Below are 22,714 nucleotides of genomic sequence, written 5' to 3'. Positions count from 1 at the left end.
TAAACAATGAGATATGTAATTAGAAAACAGACAATGGACTTGTAAATACATAAACAATTTCAACAGTGAAATGTATCTTATGTACACCGTATAAAAAGAAAACGATTAAATGAGATATGTGATAAATAAGCACACAAGAGTGCTGGTAGAAAGGTTGACAAAAACAGGCAGGTAAAGAAAGAGAAGTGATACCTCTGTGGGCCAGCTTCTGAAGAACATTCCTCAAGCGCTGCACTGCTGCAGGAGTCACGTCGTAAGTGTAGGGAACTGACCCCAAATAACTCTGACATCCACCAAACAGCCGATCTGCAAAATAAACACACACCTCTTACAACCACATCATGTACATTAATCACCATCTATTATAATAAAGAAAATAAATGAACTCTCTTTATTATATTTTTACTGTTACACTAAAGGTATCAACCAAACAGTATGTACGGTATACAAATCACCTTAATAAAATACATCATGTTGTGCAAATATCAAATAATCAGGTATGACAATAATCAGGTATGGCAAGAAACCATAATAGTCTCATTTGTTTAATGCAGTGTTGTTCCTCTAGATTGTGATAGAGACCATTATAACAGAAAACCTGCCCACCCATGTTAGGCTTGAAGGGAAAAGCACAACTGTTTGTGTCTACTGGCCATCAGTTTATTTTTTAAGGCTGAAGTTTCTGCTTGGAGTCATAACAGCCACTGGGGTTTAGGGCATTTTGTTTCTTTCTTTCTTTCTTTCTTTTTTTGACACTTTCAAGATAAGCACACAGGCCATCAGGAAACACACCTATATAGAGAGACACACACACATTAGCTGGCCCCTTGTTTATCTCCCCATCACCAGGGACCCAGTGCCACTCAATAGTCTGTTGCTAGGCAACCCAAACCATGGCTTAGATTGGCTTCATAATTCAATGGCTATCTGGGCAAACAGGGAGGATGCAGGGTATAGCCGTGGTCCTCACGAGGAATACTAATGACCACAAGTGTTCCTTCACCATGTAAGAGCATTTTTTATATATTTAAGTGCGCCATGACGTGATGAGCTCTGTCAGACAGTCAATACAATCTGCAAATACAATACAATCTTGTTTTATTGCAAATAATTCCACCATTGTAAATTCCAGACTGGCTCACTTGGTATATTCTGGGATTCATGTAGGTCTTTAGCAGAATGATATTTGTCTAATATGTGAACATGAGCATGTTAGAAGAACACAGTAGGGAAGAGTGAGCGAGAATAAGAGCAACAAAAAATAATTCAATGCAATGAGAGGAACCAATCAAGAGAATAAGAATTTAAAATGAGACAACAAATAAAGCTTTAGTCTTCAAAAGCAGCTTCAGTTTACGCAGGCAAAACATCCTACTCTGCCTCCTTTTGACTTGAAACCTGCCATATCCAAACTTTTTACATACACACCAGACACATGACATAACCACCAGCGAACGGACCTTTTCACTGCCTCCGTGTCGGTTTCCATAGCAACCTCCCTCACTGTCGGCTGCCTTTTTTTTTCTAGCCGTCTCCGGGAATAATCACACTCTAATTACAGTCATTGCACTCAAATATAGACTCGGCTGCGCTTTCTTCTATCCCACGATTCCTCGAGCTCTACACTGTACAACCATAAAACAGAGCCTTAGGGAAATAGAGTGAGTGGTTATATAAAATCTGTCAGGCAGTTTGAATTATCAAACATGATACATTTGCTTCCCACTTGGTGGGAATATGATATGCTTCTAGAACTCTGCACTTTGTCACTCATTTGCGAAATGCTCTTTATACTGCTTAATAACAGCTCTGAGACCCCTGGCAGGTGCGTCGTCAAGAAAATCCTAGATTTTCTCTGTGATCACTATTGTGGCCATTATGTCCTTTGAAAGATCAGAGCTGAAGTGAAAATGAAGAATATAGATTGACATTTCACAACATTTGACCTTATTCAGAGAAGGTTTGGATCACTCAATCTTCCTCTGTCATTTGATCAAATATCTGGCCACCCAGAGACAAATGTCTGGCCACACTGACCTTAAACACAATCAAATCAATTACATTCAAATCATCAGCATTTCTAAAACTGCTTAGTATGTTACAGAAAATGACTGTTAAATATTTCAAATTAATAAATGATAATGTAAAAAAAAACCTAAAGCTTGTAATAATAGTCATATTGGTAGAATTATGCCATAATCAACCAATAAACTTTTAAAAAATACTTCAGTTATTGGCGGACACAGTGTCACACTTATATAATATTATATGATGAAAAAATATATATTTCTCTCTCTCATAGTGTTAAACATGACAACACGTAATTCAACACACAAACCTTAATGTGCTGTAATTCTTGTGATCTACCACAAGGAGGAGACTTAACAAGCAAAAAGGGAGACTGTTACACTCCTGTTGCAAGTTCACAGCACAGCCATCCTATTGGGAAATGAATGTGTTTAACATATGGTCTATATGAGCTGTAAATACTGTCTACATCCATTATTAAAGATGATGGCTCAAATTATATTAATATATATAATATAATGATATATACAGTTATAGGTGGCCTATTTTCTGTGAATGTGTGAGACTCATTAGCCACTATAGGTAAATAATACATACATACATACATACATACACACACACACACATACATACATAGCACAACCCTGTGTTAATGATAAAGATACACATAGTTGTAATTGAAATTGCAAACAGCTTAAATTGTAAATTTTGCCAATAAACCTGATTTGCAATGAACATATCAAACAAAAGGAATTGAAATAGCTCAACACAGCAAATGTTTCAAGTGGTTTCCCCAAATTCAACTGAAAATGCAACTTTTAATGACTTCTGCTGTTTCCAAATTATTCAACCCCCTGAATACAATCCCTAAGGCACACCTGAGGCAACTAATCAAGGGCTTTATTAGTTGCACCAGGTTTGCTTGAGCTAAAACACATGAAATATCTGAACTGGATAGGTTTATTGAGTGACACGTTTGACTGCATGTTAGAAATATGGCTAAGTCAAAAGAATGGTCCAAAAAGTTAAGAGAAGATATCCTCGCCTTTCACAAACAAGGAACAGGATACAAAAAGATAGCTAAGGCACTAAATGTTCTTAGAGACACTGTTGGAAGCATAGTTCGTAAGTTCAAAAATTAAAGGAACAGTGGTTACATTTCCTGGACGGGGCAGAAAAATAAAGCTATCAATGGCTGCAACCAGATTGCTGAAGGCAGGTTCAGTGACTGCAAAAGACCTGCAGCAAGACTTGGTGGCAACAGGCACTGAGGTTTCTATGGAAGTAAAATAATGACAAATGTTTTTGAAACAAAAAAACTTGTTGAATTGCACATTGAAAAAAATATGCATTGCATTAACCGTGCTTGCATTTTAATGCATTGTATTTTTAGGGCTTGCATTTTTTATGGGCTGAAATTCAACATGGTTGAATATTTAAGCTGTGAATATTTCAATTCAAAACATTTCACACAAATTTTCATTTTTTAAAATTCAATAATCCATTCACCTTTCAGATTTCACTTCCAAAATATCCATTATGTTTAACCCCCAGCGCGATAGTCTAGCTTTTTTTCTTATCAGTGCAAAAGAGACTCAAATAACTCTGTCGATTTTTGTCATACAGGCAAGTGTTATACATCATTCAAAACTGTTAAATGTCTTATTTTATTTGTGTACACTAATAATAAAAACAAAATGTTGTATTTTTCGTAAAATAAAGAAAATAAACATGATGCGCATTCTCCTGTCTCTCTCAATGTGAAGTTCATTCACGTTTGCACGTTTCTACAAATTGTACAGCACATTGGTCAACTACCCGTTGTTTTTAATTGTGCTTTATAAATAAATTACCTTACCTTACCTTACCTTCATTCTGAAACACGACAGAAAATTATCTGTAACTCAGCGAATGCTTGTCACTGTGATATGAAACACATGTCTTTACAAAGCTTGAAGTCTCCATTTTTAAATGATGTAAATCATATCAAAAACAAATATTCTATGTATAAGTAATCGTATGAAAGCAACAACATGTACAGTTTCTTCAGTCCGAGCTAATTACCTCTAATGTGACCACGCCCACGTGCGCACGAGCGATTGACATGCAAATAGTCCACACGGGCCTGTAAACGCCCTCATTACCTCAAAACAAAGAATCAGAGACTACAGTAACGCACTTCTCTGCTTTTCGTCGAGACTGTGTTTGTGCTGTGCTGTTTACCTTGGATTTACCTCAGAAGAATTAGAAGAATGCGATTTGAAGATGAGAAGATTTTTAAGGTAAGACATTTCCACTCCTAATAGTAAGCATGTTATTGTTGTATAAACTTTACATTGTATCTACTTGTTAAACTGGTGCCAGACTAAAATGTACGTTATGAAATGAGATTGGAGTAAAAACATGAAGCCTATGTCGTACATATATGTAGGCTATCTATATATAGACAGAAACGTTGAAATGTGAACTAGAGGCAACCTTTCAATGCTAAATGTATATACATGTACGACATGAGGATGTTTTTCGATAATAAAAGATTACGATTAATAATCTCCATAGCTGTTAGTTGACCTCACCAGCAGGAGGGTAAAATATAAGATTCGTTGACGTATCAGGAAATCCTAGGAGAAAACATCATGCCGTCAGTGAGGAAGCTGAAGCTTGGGCGTCATTGGACCTTCCAACAGGACAATCCCGAGCATACCTCAAACAGAAGAAGTCCTGGATGATTCTACAGTGGCATCACAGACATCTGACTTGAACCCCATAGAAAATCTCTGGTGGGATTTGAAGAAGGCGGATGCAACACGCAAACCCAAGAATATTACTGAACTGGAGGCCACTGCTCATGAGGAATGGGCTAAGATTACTCAGAAACGCTCCCAGAAGCTGGTGTCTGGCTATACATCTCGTTTGCAGCAGGTCAAGCAAAAGGTGTTCTACTAAATACTAAAGATGCTTGCCATGAAGGGGTTGAATAATTTTGAGACCGCAGAAGTCATCAAAAAAGTTGCATTTTCAATTGAATTTGGGGAAACCACTGGAAACAATTGTTGTGTTGAGCTATTTTTTCAATTACTTGATTTGATTTTGATTTGTTCATTGCAAACAGCTGAAAGTCTGTAAATTTTGCCAATAAACCTGATTTGCAATTATTCAATATTGAATAATTTCGAATATAACTGTATAGTATAATAATAAACTAAAGTGATTTTACAAGGAGCTATTTTAATTGATTTTCAATTGTTAATTTATAATTATAACTCCACTGAAAGGAAGGAATAGACACAATTCAAAATAAATTATTTCAATTGCATTCTAAAACTAGTTCAGTAAAACACATTTCTTACTTAGACAAGAGGCCAGTTGTTGATATTGGCATCACTCTAACTGGTGGATCTGGGATCGATGTGCACAGCCAAATGAAATAGAGAACTATTTTGGGCAAAGGCCTCTATTTACAAAAATAACTGAACAGACTGAGCAAGAAAGCAGACAGCATTTTAAATCATTCGCTGAAACTACTGAACTGAAACAAACTGTAGGAAAAATGCAAATGCATAGTAACTAAAAAAACTTATATTCTACTATGTCACACTTCTGTGCACATACATAAAAGATATCTAGATATGTAGTCTGCCAGTGCATTTGGCGAAGGCAGAACAGAGAAAAGTGAGACAATAAACTTCTGTCTCATATCTAAGATTTTCTCTTTTTTTGAGGCAGTGGCATTAAAAGTAAATTGTCGACACCAGACTTGCTAAAAGGCTTTCTTTTCTCATATCTTCCATTTCCCCATGAGTACACAGATTATAAAGCACTTCTTTTGGGAAGAGACAGGACAATATTACAGCACAAAGTGTGTTTAACCTTGTCTTTGCCTTTCCAGTCAGTTGAGGTCATTGGATCTGCTTTACTCAGACATCTTTAATGGAGTAAAATACAAAACTATTGAAATGTCTCCTGTCTCCTGTCCTCCTCTCAAGTTATGATTCTTAGCCCATCACATTAAACCCATATTCAACCGAGCTGCCGTCACAAGATGCGCGAGGATCTGAAATGAATTGCTGTAATATAGCCAAAGTTTCACAAATAACAATAACTCATGACTTCCTCCTCGATGGTTGTTTCAATAAGAGAGCAGGTCGTGTGGATGCAAACGGAGCTCTTGGGAGTGAGGCAGTGAAGCATGTCTCCCATTGACAATGCTGAGGCAATTATTCTAATCGATGAAACAAGTGAAACACGATGTTGCAACAAAATCGATAGTAATTCTGATTTTTTTTCCTGAATTCCTTTTCCCTGTCTGCTGGTCAACCGAGGTCTAGTGTATAAGTCATGCGATGGGCAGATAATGACAGAACAGGAGGCTGCGGTTGTGTGTGAGAGACAACAGCCACAATGAACAACAGAGAGCTTGAAAATTATTCAGATACCCAGTCAGCTGTTCAAAGATGTTAAAACCATTACTATAATGAGTCTCAGACAGACCACACGGATCGCCGCAGAAAATCGATTTCACCGCGCAGAGTGATACTAATGAAGATAAAGAACAGCCGGTGCCACAGAAGAGGAGTACATTTTTGCAGCATTAAGAACCACAAATTCAGTAGATTATCTGGATTTGTTGAGGCCTTCGTTTATTGAGGCAATAAGTTCATTTGCAGATCTCACTGAAAGTTAAGCCAATACAACATGGTTACTAAGACATTATGTACCTTATCGGCAATGCAATATTATAGTGTTTGAACGATATGGAATCTTTGATGGCAGATGTCGATGCTGATATCAGGGTGGTCGATGGCTGATATAAAGCCGGCATATATTATATCACACCATTTCTTTAAAGATAAACAGCATGCTGCATGAAATTTATATTTATTTACATAATATTATAAATAAATCAAATGACTACTATAATATTTGAATAATTGATATAAAGATATGACAACAGATCAATGCTTGTCTCACCAGGAAAGCAAACTCCTATGAAGGAGCACTACAAATATTAAAGCGGTGCGGGTGTTATTTTTGTATGAAGTGGTTTTTCAGTGTTATTCTAGATGAAAGCCAAAATTACTCAAGCTAAGACAGAATGTACAAAATATAGCATAACTACAGGTTCCTTCTAACGATCAGATCCAAAGGGCCTTTGCCTTTTACTAATTAGAAATACATCTCTGTTCTTTAAACTGGTAGTATAATCACCATAATGAATCCCCTTACTAACATTTCATTTCACCAGCATCACAGCACGAAATACAATATACGGTTTAATTTTTTCAGTCAGTTTTTCCTTTTCTGTTTCTTATGTTATCCCATTTCTGCATGCTTAACTGAACATTTGTCAATTTTAAAATAGATATAGCACTTTATGAGGACTTTTGTTCACACATCAGAGTGAGAGCTTAGGTACAATACAGTAAGCCAATAATACCAAAATAAGTATTTCATTAAAAAACAACAAGCCTGGCTTCTTGTTTCCAATTGAACACAGTTCATATTTCAATTACTAAAATGTTAAACCATGAATTTTGCGTGTTTTGTACTAAGAGAAAATAAACATGAAAACATTCACTGTTCATGTATCAACTTTCATTTCAAATCTTATTTTTTAGAATTTAATAGTTTTCATGCAACATGAACTGGACACTACAAAAACGTTAGCTAGAATCACAGTCATTTTTTAAATTTGGAACTTTTACATGATCATCATAAACATAAAAAATCCTACTAACTTTTTATCAATAAGTTTATTAAGTCTAGTATTGATTTTTAATGATCAAAGCCATAGTGAAAATGGCATTGGAAGCTTTTTCAGGATCTTACAATATCCCATCCTTCAGCAGTTATGCTTCCAACACAACAGACGCTGGTCTAATGGTAGGAAGCAAGGTTTTAAAGATAAAGTTCAGAGAACAGAGAATGTCAAACGGTTTGGCACTAGTCTGTCAGTCTGTGAAAATACGCATACATACTACTCCTGTCCAAACAGAAAAGGTTAGATTGTCTAAGCAGTGTCCTGTGTAGACTTAGTTACAGTCTGCAAGACATTTTTGATCTTTTTTGAATGGTCAATTGTCTCTGGGAAGAGTCGTCTAATAGGTCAAGGGACTAATTGACAGCTTTTCTGCAAGTTTATATAGTTTCTGAAAACCCTGGGCAACCATGGTCAAACCATCAGTCACTTACCCTTTACAGAGACAGGTTTAGCTTGTTTAACTCTTATCTATTTAATTGCATATGTAAATAATGGCCTCTATAAATGTGATCGCCTGTACCTTAAATTGTCCCGTTAGTTTATCCTGCTTTCTTCTTTTGAATTATTTCACTTGTCAACTTATTTAATACCATTATAACAATGCAAGCCAGAAATATTGCATTTGGCAGGCAGTTTGATGTGAAATAAGGGAGAGGAAATTTGTTAGCACACAGCATGTCCTCAAACACACTGGAAATACGAATTGTGTTGTACCACACTGTATGTGTCTAATTTTACTTTAGCCTATATAACATTATATCTTACTATAATGCCCCTTGATACTGAAGCATTTTCAAAAACTAGACTCTACTTTATGGATGATCTCAATCTGTAATTATCATTCAGAGTGGAAGAGAGATCACAGAGGATCAATAGCTGGCAGCTAAACAAGAACAAATAAATCAAAACTGAAATGCTTTTAAAAGAATATGTTCAGGCTCATATTTCTGCCTCTTTTCCAGCATTACTGGGGAACTGACATGCCATTTATTATGTTATCTGGAAACCAATTCATGTGCATTGTGGTATTTGTTTTTAGTGATTAATAATAAAATCATTGACATTCAATCAATTCAAGCAGCATACAATAGAAATTCCAACAACAATGATGCTAGGGATGCACCTATATGAAAATTTTGGCCGAAACCAATACGATAATTCTTTATATTATATTATATTATAGTAAATCATATATACAGTACAGTAGCTTAGTTCGAAATCAGTGCAGTGGAGAAAATTGTTATTTGATCCCCTGATGATTTTGTAAGTTTGCCCACTTTCAAAGAAATGAAGGGTCAATAATTTTTATGGTAGGTTTATTTTAACTGATAGAGACAGAATATCAACCAAAAAATTCAGAAAAAACACATAGGTTATAAAATTTGCATTTCAGTGAGTGAAATAAGCATTTGATCCCCAAGCAAAACATAATTTCAAACTTGGTGGCGAAACCCTTGTTGGCAAGCATAGTGGTAAGACGTTTCTTGTAGTTGGTCACCAGGTTTGCACACATCTCAGGAGGGATTTTGGTCCATTCCTCTTTACAGATCGTCTCTGAATCCTTAAGGTTTCTTGGCTGTCACTTTGCAACTTGAAGTTTCAGCTCCCTCCACAGATTTTCTATAGGATAAGATCTGGAGACCTTAAAGGTCCCATGACATGCTATTTTTTGTAGGCTTTAATATAGGCCTTAGTGGTCCTTAGTACTGTATCTGAAATCTCTTTCCAAAAATTCAGCCTCTGTGCAGAATTATAGCCACTACAAGCCAGTCCCAGAACGAGCTTCCTTCAGACGGGCCGTTTCGGTGACTGTAGCTTTAAATGCTAATGAGGAGGAGAAAGGCGGCGCAAGGTGGAGGGTGGGTGTGGCCTTGACCATCTTGCGCAACGGTACCATGCATGTTTGTTTATGTTGGATATATTGCAATGGCACGAAGACACGCAGTCGTTCAAGCATTTCAGTTTGACCCAGAATCTGATCCAGATGGAGAAGCAACGGATGAAGTTGCAACTCAGCAGGACGTTTCCGAATGGTTAGTTAAAAATATTATGTCTGGATACCGTACTTTATTCGGATGGTTTACAGTTCATGTAGCTAACGCGAACCTACTGTTGCCTTTTCATGAGAGATCTGTAACGTCTGTAATTTATCTTATTACAATTACATCAAGCTCTGCGATCTTGAAATGCGGATATCGCGCGCGCCATATAACCAACAGGAAAACGGTTATCCAAATAACAAAGAAATGTACAACACTCGCGTTACAGTGTGTGTAACTTGATGCTGTCTACCTTTACATTAGCACTAGTAACTGCATAGCTGCATAGCTAATGTGACAGCCACATTCTACGTGTAAGAAGCTAGGTAACCATAAACAGTAAAGCAACAACACACTTATATATTATTTGTTGGCTTACTTGTCCGAGGTGTGTAGCTGTGTGTACCCTTCGGTGTTCATTTGTACATCCAATTATTGGGGCTCAAAAGCCATGATATCTCTCGTGGACAAACTAAAATCGCGTTCTACTTCCTAGCTCATTTTCTCATGGGCGAGAAATATTCTCTGGGCGGGCAAAGCAGGGAAAGGGGAGGTAACATTTCTCCTTATAACGTCATAAGGAGGAGATTCAAGATCAGCCTGGTTGAGCTTCCATTTTCTCAAAGGCAGAGAAAAATAGCAAAAGCTCGATTTACACCGATTAAAATTTCTAGAAACTTTGGGACCATATACAGGCTAGGGGAACTCATATTAATGTTAAAAAACTTCAGAAAGTGGAAATTTCATGTCATGGGACCTTTAATGTGCTTCTTGAGCCTCTCCTTTGTTGCCTTGGCGGTATGTTTTGGGTCATTGTCATTCTGGAAGACCCATCCACGACCCATCTTCAGTGTTCTGGCTGAGGGAAGGAGGTTCTCGTCCAAGATTTTACGGTACTTGGCCCCTGTCCATCAGCCCCTCAATATGATGAAGTCGTCCTGTACCCTTAGCAGAGAAACAGCCCCAGAGCATAATGTTTCCACCTCCGTGCTTGACTGTAGGGATGGTATTCTTGGGGTCATAGTCAGCATTTCTCTTCCTCCAAACATGATGAGTTGATGCCAAAGAGCTACAATTTTGGTCTCATCTGACCACGGCACTTTCTCCCAAGCCTTCTCGGAATCATTTAGATATTCATTGGAAAACTTCAGACAGGCCTGTAAATGTGCCTTCTTGACCAGGTGCTCAAGTGCACCTTGCGAGTGCATTAGTTCTGGGCTGATCCCTCACCTTTCACATGATCATCCATACCCCATGAGCTGAGATCTTGCATGGAGCTCCAGACCGAGGGCAATTGATGGTTATTTTGTATTTCTTCCATTTCCGAATAATGGCACCAACAGTTGTCTCCTTCTCACCAAGCTTCTTGCTGATGGTCTTGTAGCCCATTCCAGCCTTGTGCAGGTCTACAATCTTGTCCCTGGTGTCCTTTGACAGCTCTTTGGTCTTGCCCATGGTGATGGAGAGGTTGGAATGGAAGATACAGATTCTGTGGACAGGTTTCTTTTATACACATTACGAGCTGACATTAGGAGTACTTTCTTAAAGTGACAGGGCTAATCTGTGTTTCACATGGGCACATAACCAATCTGTGGGAGGCAGAATTCTTGCTGGTTAGAAGGGGATCAAATACTTATTTCACTCAACCAAATGCTAATCAATTTATAACCTTTATATAATGTGTTTTTTTCTGGATTTTTTGGTTGATATTCTGTCTCTATCCGTTAAAATAAACCTACCATAAAAATTATAGACCCTTCATTTCATTTTAAGTGGGCAAACTTACAAAATCATCAGGGGATCAAATTATTATTTTCTCCACTGTAAGTTTTAAAATTAACGTTACACTCCTATGACCAACTTTCTTTATATATATAAAAAAATAATCTGCTTTACAAATAAATAAAATAATGCCTAAATAATTAAAACAATTAATTAGACAACAATTGCTTGGGTATAAAGAATAAAAATATAATGCACCAATGTAAACATAATATTACAACTTCTTTATGCACAAAATGACGCAAACGCACAAGTGAACTTGAACTTGAGCTAGTCAGAATGTGTAACTCCTGTTGTAGATGTGCTCTTCCTGTGTTCTCTTTATAATGTTATGTTTATTTTTATTTAATTATAATACTTAATAATACTATTATTCATAAATAATAATAATTTTTCTAAAATCTATTTTCCCTTTTATAAATGGAGTGCCACACAACTCACATAAGATTCACATCAAAGTCTGAAGAGAAATCTAATTGCAGGCCTAAGTATATACACAAGCTTTAAGGCTTGTCACTCATGATTGTCAGGCTGTCACATACCTCCTGACAGACATGACTATGGCTCAAAATGTACATCATTTATTTATAATCTAACATCTGGTTAAACGATTCGGTCACTGATTTCGGCCCTCCAAAACCATTTCGGTAGCCGAAATTTTGGTGCATTGGTGCATCCCTACTTATAACGAGAGTATTTGCAAGAGTGCAGAACTCAGCACTGGACAAATACTTGGGCATTTTGGGATATAAGTGGATTCTAACTTAATAACGTCTGATTGCCATTGTGTTCAAGAAATCAACAGATATGTTTGTGACTGGCTACATTGCTCAACGCTGCAAGAACATGTTGTAAATAGAAACCTTTGATGCTCAAGAACGCTTCCCGGAAAATGTTTTGGTGCTAAAAAGGAAAAGGATCTACCGCCAGCAGTCGATTTTAATATTCTAGGTATTATCAACTGGCCGGAATTTTGAGATCACAATAGATGTGAAGGACTATAATGTGTTAAGAGCTCGCTCAAGTACTGGGGAGCTAAACCATTTAGTGCTTTGTAAGTGATCAGCAATATTTTAAAAAGTATACGTTGTTTAAAATGCAAGATTTATCTCTCATTTGAAATTGTATTAATTAGTTGATGTACATTTTAGAATATAAAATTAAGATAATTTAGGAATAAAGTCAGAAGTCTGGCATGAGCTTAATTGGTACTTTGGCACCATTTAAGGCCGCATGTGTTCCAAATAAGCCCACATCATCATTGATATATATCATTGATATATGATCACAAAATATAAAAAATTAATTGATTTTAAAGAATTAAAACATCAATATATTTATTCAGTGACAGGGAAGTATTAAAAAAAAATCCTTTTGCTAATGTTTGATTAGAGCCCTGGGTGGGATGGGTAGGTGTTAGTGGCCGGTGGTCTGGAGCCTTAAGTCGGCTTGACTGGAGTTGTAGCTGGAGTCAAGCTGGAAGTTTGACCGGGTGTATCTTGGGAGCCAAGTCGAGTTGGGGCTCCATACTCTGAGCTTAGGGGGGCCTCCTAGTAAGCCCCCCACACCGGGAGTCTGGAGCCTTAAGTCGGCTTGGCTCCCGAGTTATGTCTGGTCAAAGGTGGAAGTTTAACCGGGTGTATCTCGGGAAGGAAGCCGAGTTAGGGCTCCAGACTCTGGGGTTTCGGGGGGGTCTCCTAGTTTTTCCTGGACAAAGCTGGACAGGAAGTGGCGGTATCTCAGAGCCGGATGGTCCCAGCGGCTCAGGACTGTGGGGAATGTAGGGTCCCTCTGGGACCTCTCCATGCCCAGAATCTCAAACCATAACTCAGCTTGGCTCCTGAATTATGCCCGGTTATACATAAAGGACTTTTGTCATAAAGACAAAACGGGCTCTATCTCATTTGAATGAATGTGTGTAATTTGTGAGTAAGTAAGGTAAGGTTAAAAGGTTAGTAAGGTAAAAGCACATAAATACATGTTATCATTAAACACTTTCAGAAAATGTATCAAAGTTTGCAATTAGAGGGATTCACATTGAAACACATAAGGTGGGCTTAAATGGTTCCACAGTGAGTAATGGTGAAAAAAGACAATGTTTTCCTTTAAAAATGTAAGATATGTTTACAAATACATGCATGGAGCTTAAATATACTATGGACAAGTATCATAGTAATTTTCATTGTGCCTACATTGAGAAATGTTAAGTTTTTTTCATTCAAGGTTAGCTTGTGTTGGCTATAGTTTGCATGCGTTTTGTGGCGCTGTACCATTTAAGCCCATCTTTAAAAAAAAGTTAATTTATGAAAATAATCTTCTCTACAAAACAATTTATGATGCATTTATTTATAAATTAATGTAAAATGAATCACAAAACATTTATTGTTTGCAGTTCACATGCTTAATTCTTTGGCAGTCTAGCCTTTCTGTAAGGCTAATGGTTTGACCTAGAGATTAGCTTTGAACACAAGCTAATAAAACTCATCTTTCCATTTAAAGGAAAATGATATAAAATGATAAAGTACTATTTGCTCATACACAAAAAACAATACATTTATCTCGTATTTGACATCATATCAGTGTAGTTACCAAAGAAATGTCTGAAAATTGCAGAAAAGTGTTGATTTCTGAAGGGTCCCGAAACACCAAAGTTTTGGGGTGACTTTGTGTGAGGTCCCCTGAGACAGCATGCACATGGGTGGGGCTAACTCAACATTGCCAAATGTGATTGGTATGCAATAGAAAACGCCAGGGAAGTAACAAATCACTGGATTGGTTAAAATAATAAGCATCATAAAATATTATTTTCTCTTTTTTAAATTTGACTTCAGAGTTGAAAGTGGGCTTAAAGTGTACATGGGCTTAATGGGTACACTTACCCTATATCTGTTTTTTATTTGTTGAACATCAATTAAATTTTTACCCTTAGATGGGTTTGGAAGTTTTTTGTATTTCCTAATTCCTAATTTCCTAGCTCTAAGAGGTCTCAGGGTGCTGAAGAGGCAGTGAAGGGGCCCATCCATTAAAAATAAACAAAGCTTGTCACTCCAAATCATTCTCATGAGAACACCTTGTGCAACAACACAAAACCAGAGAAGGTGAAAGAAACCAAGGGGAGATAAAAGTCCCCTGACAGTCCTTGGGATTTTTCCTTCATAAGACCTGAGGTTTGACAGCACTCCCTGAGTGCTTGGGTTTTCACTATACACTGCATTTGTTTAATTGAAGTGAATGACTTGGTGCCGGGCTCCAAATGTATTCCACGTCAAGAGAAAATCATCACACACAGGGTTCCAAATATAGCATCGCACAAATTAAAGAATTTAACTTTTGGATGTAATTTGACTTTTGACCAAATTTGCAGGTATCATAAACTATTGGTGCATTGTCAATACATCAAACTGTCAAAATCAGAACTTTCAGCTAGGGCTGCACGATTAATCGCAATTTACATGTAATCGCACTTAAATCGAGATGGCTTATCACGATTTCAAAATCGCAAAGGCTGCGATTATTTTTTATGCGCAGCTTTTCATTGATGTACGGCTCTGTAAACGCTGCTCTATCTGAAAGCACTTTGAGTTTGAGTCACTTATAATGTGCATCTGAAAAAACAACACGCGTCAAACATCTTTCCAAAACATGAGAAGCATTTATGAACCTCTTGTCCAATAACAGACAACATTTAATAACATGCATTTACTCCATACTCACTTCATAACGACAGTTGAGCTCCTCCTTCTGTGAGATGATGTGCCTTCTTACAAAGAATAAGGCAGTCGTGTATTTATAAGTCATGTTTAATCAAAGCGTTTCAATCTTCTGTTTATTCAGCTACAGCGATAGGGATTTCCTGGAATGATGCGCATTATTGTACTTCTGCGGCGGGGCATATTTATCGTGTTTGCATGAGAACGCCCTCTGGCGTTCAAATGGGGCAGTATTTACTACCAATCAGCCGCACTCCACTGACAAGCTGCGCATAAAATAATCGCAGCCGTTGCCAAATCGCATGCGGTTTTATTGCGATTAATCGTGCAGCCCTACTTTCAGCATCCGCCAATATCCATCTATGACACTGACATCTTGGAGCCTGAGTCTGCGCAGTATAGAGCATGAAGTGTAGCCGCGGTATCAAGTCCCCACACACACTTGTGCAGAATTGGTTAGTGCAGTTTACTGCAGAACAACTCATTATGTCGGTGTGAAATAAACAGTTATGGAAATGTAGAAATTAAAGTTAAAGCTCCAATCTCCTCCCGAAGATCATGAATAAAGTCTGTTAGTGCCTCAATGGTGCCTGTCAATCATGACGTCACACCCCCGTTTTTATAGCATCAAATCAAAACTAACTAAAACCAAACTTGAAACACTTGAACTTACATCAGCGTGATAAAAACTACATAAAAAGACAGAAACCATCTTTGGAAAAAAATATTTGAAGTGTAATTTGATTAATTTTGATTGATGGAGAGGGTGGGGAGTATAACCTATACTGCTTCCAGCCACCTGGGGGTGATCGAAACATTTTGGCTTCACTTTTCAGGACTTCTGCGGCACACTTGTTGATGACGTGTTTACTTGCACAAGGGAGAGACAATGGGTGTTTCTCAAACGGAAGGCTGCATGTAACGGCTGCCATGTCATCAAACGTCGCTGAAGGCCATCTCAATTTGAACGATCCTTGGAAGGCAACCTCCATTTCATGTCCTTCATTCGGCCTGTTTTGAAGGATGCATCGTATGTATCCTTTGTGGTCTTAAATCACCATTGCTTACAATGTCAGGGATTAAAGTGAAAAAAATTCTTCTGACTGAATTTTTTTTTTTTAGGCCAAGTCATATTCCTTTAACTTTTTACATAGTTGAGACCAGTGGCGTAACTTTGTTTTAAAAAGTGGGTGGGACTGGGTGGGACAGGGTGGGGGGGTAACACAATGCTAAATCATAAAACAGATGTACAATAACATTACGATGTCCAGCAATCAATTTAAATAGTACATTGATTGGGTTTAAGTGGTCATTAAATGAGGGCTAATATATGTTGATCTGACTATTTTAAGCGTGTATTTAAGTGGTCCAGGGGTAGGACTTTTGCCAAGCGTGTCCGAGGTTTGGGGTTCTAATCCGCACTCATATCGGGTTTTTTTTGTTTTTTTCATCACCGATTATGTTTTTCAGTGGTTGTATATCAGGAACACGTTTGTGTGCATTTTGTTTTGTAATTTCACCGGAACGAATAGAGAGTCTCTCCACAACGGATTGAAGCGCGCGTCCGAGTGAAGGCTGTGCGCGAGCCAGAAACAAACATAGTATCCGCGCCACTGATCGCAGCGGCATCGAGCACTTTGATCAGTTGATTTAAAAAACAACACATTTCAGCGCTAGATCGCCTCTTATTTAAAAAACGAACGAAATGAATGCTCTGCTAATTAACTGGAGATGTTTTGTTTATTTGTATTGGTACATTCATGCCGCGAGATGTTTCAAAAGTGGTGGGGACAATATCGACCTTAGAAAATAGTGGTGGGGACATGTCCCACCCGTCCCACCCGCAAATTATGCCTCGAGACCAATAGCGTTTTAAGGGGAAACGTTTTAAACCGCTTTAATATTGCCAGTAGGCGTATTTTAAAAGCTATTTTAACCTATGAAAACCAGGCAGGGAGCATGTAGGCTACTGTAAAGCACGAACGGCAGCATTGTGACTAGCTTCTGATTGATGGTGACCTAGCACTTTTTTACCAATATTGCCACATTGAAGTCTCCTGTGACATACTGTGCAAATACACATACCTGGCTGTTTGATTTTTTTAGTCCACGAACTAAAAGGCTTGCCAATCTCCCCCCATTTCGCTAAGCCTTCCCCTTTACTTAAACTTTCGTTAAGTAAAGGGGAAAATATTATATATAGGCAAATTATAACACGTTTACACAAAATTTGTTAACACACACAAGTACTTATCCCCTTTACTTAACATAAATTGTAAGAATATGACTAATAGTAAAGACTAGTACTAATAAATAAACATTAGGCCTATGCTAAAGCTATTAAATAGCAGTCCCAAACTAGTTTTTGTTAATACAATGTTGGTATGAGCCACTACAGTCATTTAAAAATATAAAAAATAATACAAAGAAAAATAGTGGCATTTTGGGGTTAATATGGAAACGACAGTTACGATGGTGAATACACAATATTAACAATAACTGATAATGAAACACGGAAACTGCTCCTGGTGAATAGAATGAAAATCATCCCTGCATTACTTTTATTTCGGGTAATTTACAGCGTAACGGCGTTGCATGCTCGTAGTTTATTTTGCACTAGCTTGATCAGTGAGGCGATACAGCGCGCGCCGCTGCATTTGCGCGTGCAATTTAGTGTGCGCTACGAGAACAGTATAACGGCTGACAGGACAAGAAAGTCCGTTTTTCTGAGGTGAAAAACTTTATTTCAGCGTACACTTATGTCACTGCCTGGTAGTTCCTATTGTGCTGGGTTTTCTGAAGTAGTCATGATTCGCCTCTCACAACATAACATGCTCTGAACACGCACGCAGAGTGGAATAGGAGGAGCGGGGGCGCGGGGAGCAAGGATCACAGCGCAAATTTGAACTATATCGATATATGCGATATGGTCTAATTCCATATCGCATTTCAAAAATATATCGATATATTTTTTATATCGATATATCGCCCAGCCCTACCTGCATTATAAGTGTGTCCATGGTATCTGAAATATAGTTCTACCTCAGCGCTCAACTGTAGCCTGACATGCACTTTCCGTGAGCGGTAATTGAAAACCCGGAGTGGACCATGAGCGAAGTGATTACAGAATGCTTAGAGTGGAGAGAGGAACGTGCTTTTGCTCCACTCCAGGCTTTGATCACATCCCCCTCAGCAGGGTGAATACACCTCGTCTTTCCTTAATTTAAGACCTATTCAAACTAAAATTAAGACATTCATTACACTATTTGAGAAATGAAAACCTATTTACGGCCTTAAAATTATGAAAAGTGAATTTAAGACATTAAGGACAGACTGGAACCATATTGACGGAAATCCGTCATAGACTTGCTGCAATTAACGGAAATCCGTCGTAGCGACGGAGAACTTTAATCCCTGCATTGTACACCAATGTAAGCCACTGGGAGACCACAGACAACTGTCATTCACTGTATTGCATTAATTGAAAGCTAGTTAATATAAAATTTGTAATAAAGTATTTTTCCAAAATTAAGTTTTAAATAGTATTTTCATATACTATACGGGGCGGGAACATCTGTGACATAGCCATGCACTCTTACTGGACCGCCTCATTCTAGCGTTTAATTGCTGAGGAGGAAACTAGCCTACAAGCCTACTAGGAAGGACGCAGTCTCGGTAGGATGCAGCCGTCCGTTTGAGAAACACCCAAAATGTCTCTCACATGAGATCACAGCAATATTAAACTACAGGGTGGACCATTTATATGGATACACCGTAATAACATGGGAATGGTTGGTGATATTAAAGTTCTGTTTGTGGCACATTAGTATATGTGAGGGGGCAAACTCCTCAAGATGGGTGGTGACCATGGTGGCCATTTAGAAGTCAGCCATCTTGGATACAACTTTTGTTTTTTATTTTTTGTTATTACGGTGTATCCATATAAATGGCCCACCCTGTACAATCATCCAATGATCCAATCAATTCCCGATGGACAAAATCAAGTGCCGCCCTAAATTTATTCTTGTTCAAGAAGCTGTTATACTTGCACATACATCACAGTAGGGAAGAAAAGACTATAGCAACTTCCATTTCATGCCAACTTTAAGCACTAGATGTTGACAAGACATCATTTACAATAGAATAGAACGGGACGGAAATTTGTCTGGCTCACCAAAACACTTTTTGGATTACTTGATAATCATGAAACCACAAAGCCAAGAAGAGTAGAATTTCAATGCTGAAGCTCAAGTCTAACAAAACGATCTGCAATCAGGTAGCACAAGGTAAATCTCATCTTTCTGACAGCTAAACCTTGATTGGATCTTTTCACCTGCTTGAACTTAAAAGGACTTGACTTGATAGGTCTTCTTCGCAGCCAAGTCCCCATTCAGTCCCTCACTTTCTCTCTTAAGGCTTCAAAGACATTGATTTGCAATATGAGAAATGTTGATAGCTAGTCCTATCTCATTTCATAATATGGGCAATCCAGCCTGTAGCCTATATTCACTACAATAGGCTACTACCGTCCATAACCATTCCTCATTCAAGTTTTCCTTATTTCCGAGATTCTATGAGAAGCACTGTCTTGCTTTCCAAAGATACAATTACATCCCATCAGTGCAGACAAGGCTGGTTGAATTTCACAATTTAGCCTAATTAAAACATAATTTCAAAATAAACTTTGATTAGATTGTATTAAACAAATAAATATGATACTGTTAATAAAATAAAAAAAACTTCTCAATAATAGCACACTGAGTGCACACAAACCATTTGTCACAGTGTCTGGTTTGTGTTTTCTCTGGGTGTCCACTAGAGGTCCTCTTCCCCACGGTGTCATTCACATTAGGAACTGCATTCCCCACAATCCTTGTCTGCACTCATCACTGTTCATTGCACCCAGCTGTTCCCCCGTCATGATTGTTAGTTTCTGTGTGTATAAATCCCTGTCTGTTTCTGTGATTGTTCTGGAGTCCTTGTATTATGTCACCCGCTTCCCAGAGTTTGTATTGCTTTGTTTATTTGTTTGTTCTTGTTTTGGACTGCTTACATGGATATCGACCTTTTGCCTGTTTCTGGATTATGATTTACGGATTACCCAAATAAAGCTGCTTTTGGATCTAACCCCTGTTTCCCGTGTGTGGATTGTGACAGAAGGACTCCAGCATAGTATAGATCCAGCAGTATGGGGTTTCGTATCCTTCCCCCCAAGACGGAGAATGAGAGGAGGGGACGGGTCCAAAACTTAATGGACCTACGCCAGCAGGGCCAGCCGGTGGGATGTCTGACCCAAATGTTTTGGACATTGTTTTCTTCAATGTCTGTCTGGATGACCCATTGCCTGGGTGGGAGATAAAGGGGCTGGAGATCCTGGATTTTTGGGGATTTACCAGCTACCTTCAGCATCGGAGCCAGTGGGACACACCAATCATACCTGTGTCTCATGACGGAATGGCTGACCCTGCACCGGTGTCTCGGGACAAAATGGTCGCCATGCCAGTTCCAGAGGTTTTAACGCCTCCTGAGACGACGGATTCGATACCACAATCCGACCATCATAAGAGGAGGAGGAGGAGGAAGACTTCCCATCTCCCTAACGTCCCGGAAATCGTCCCTGTGCAGCCCGCCATCGTCCCGGAGATCGTCCTCGTGCAGGCCGCTGTCATCCCGGAGGTCGTCCCCGTGCAGCACACTGTCGTCTCGGAGGTCGTCCTCGTGCAGCACGCTGTCGTCCCGGAAATCATCCCCGTGCAGCCCGCTGTCATCCCAGAGATCGTCCCGGAGATACCCACCATCAGTCCTGCCTAGGGCTGGGACGGTTACCGCATTACCGCAATACCGCAGTCACGTGACGCCTACCGCGGGTCTGAGCTCGTCACCGTCATCACCGCAAATTTTTTTTTTTTAATTAAAAAAATAAACACTGGCCTTCACATGTGTTCACGTTGTGTCTAATGACATGAATTCATTGATTCTAATGACATGGATTGTGTCTAATAACATTGTGTCTTACATGGATTCAAGGTTTTCTAAACTTATCATCAAAAGATAAGACCTTTCGCAAGTTGTTCCATGACACATAATAACATTCCATTCGTAGGCTATAATTGACGAACCCCTTAGTTACACTCTGTGGCGCGTTACGGCTGCGACGCGGCTACCGGAGCTGATCGCGCCCACTCTAGTCAATGCTTGTGTTCACTACAGCCACGACGCGGCGCGTTTCAGAAGCATCTCTCCGCGCCGCTTCGCTAAAGATAGGCGCCTAGTCTATTTTCGACGGACGCTGCGTCCAAGCCGCACCGTAAATAAAAAAAAAAAGTAAAAGCAGGACCTCAGCTTTAAATTGCACGTGCTTATTTAACACAATTCTCTCACGTGAAGAACGAGTTTGTCTCGCGGAGTCGCGGCAAGTGCACACTCACAGCACCAGAGAGTAATCTTGACGGCACTTGCAAGAAAATGGATAAGTAGCCTAGGCTACATAATCAAATTCACAAATATTACACCATTTAAACATTACAAATACATAGGCTACTGGGTTACTAAAACAATATTTGTCAAAGAATATAACTGTTACTTGTATGTTCACAGTTTGAACGTTCTTGTTTCCATTTGTTTAATTTCAAGATCTGAGGTGAATTATCCATTGTTGCTTTTACAGCTACAAAGCTGGAGCACTAAACGATATTCAAAGTCACATTGTATGCTTTTAACATTAAATAAAGCACACAAACAGTACCTGAGATTATCATTGCCACACTTTGTTTGTTGTTCCAGCCGCGACGTCACAGAAAAAAAAAACTGGGGGAGGGTGGGGAGGGGGGTTGAGGTTTAAAGCGGTTTACCGCTATACCGCGGGAATTTCTTGCTTTTCAACCGCGGTAAGAAAAAATCCATACCGTCCCAGCCCTAGTCCTGCCACGGCAAAGAAGCCTGTCTTCCTCTTTTATGCAGTGGCGGTACTGCATGCGTGGAGGAGACACAGCACGTCTGCCGAGCCAGAGACTGTTCACGTCACGTCTGCCGAGCCAGAGACTGTTCACGTCACGTCTGCCGAGCCAGAGACTGTTCACTTCACGTCTGCCGAGCCTGTGTCTCCGGAATACTTTGTTCTTGTTTTGGACTGCTTACATGGATATCGACCTTTTGCCTGTTTCTGGATTATGATTTACGGATTACCCAAATAAAGCTGCTTTTGGATCTAACCCCTGTTTCCCGTGTGTGGATTGTGACAGAAGGACTCCAGCATAGTATAGATCCAGCAGTATGGGGTTTCGTATCCTTCCCCCCAAGACGGAGAATGAGAGGAGGGGACGGGTCCAAAACTTAATGGACCTACGCCAGCAGGGCCAGCCGGTGGGATGTCTGACCCAAATGTTTTGGACATT

The 22,714-nt window shown here is 38.9% G+C and overlaps 1 protein-coding gene across 1 annotated transcript in view; it reads right to left on the bottom strand.

The window, feature by feature from the left end:
• Window positions 1–22,714, bottom strand: part of ptprn2 (protein tyrosine phosphatase receptor type N2) — a 253,693-nt gene that overhangs the window by 195,974 nt on the left and 35,005 nt on the right. The window contains exon 3 of the mRNA XM_084108170.1: window positions 193–306. Coding sequence (XP_083964296.1) covers window positions 193–306 — 114 coding nt within the window. The remainder of the gene's footprint in view (window positions 1–192; window positions 307–22,714) is intronic.

The sequence above is a fragment of the Abramis brama genome (assembly GCF_963993115.1).
Source record: "Abramis brama genome assembly, chromosome: 3".
Taxonomy (NCBI): Eukaryota; Metazoa; Chordata; class Actinopteri; order Cypriniformes; family Leuciscidae; genus Abramis; species Abramis brama.
This window is presented reverse-complemented; position numbering and strand designations above follow the sequence as displayed.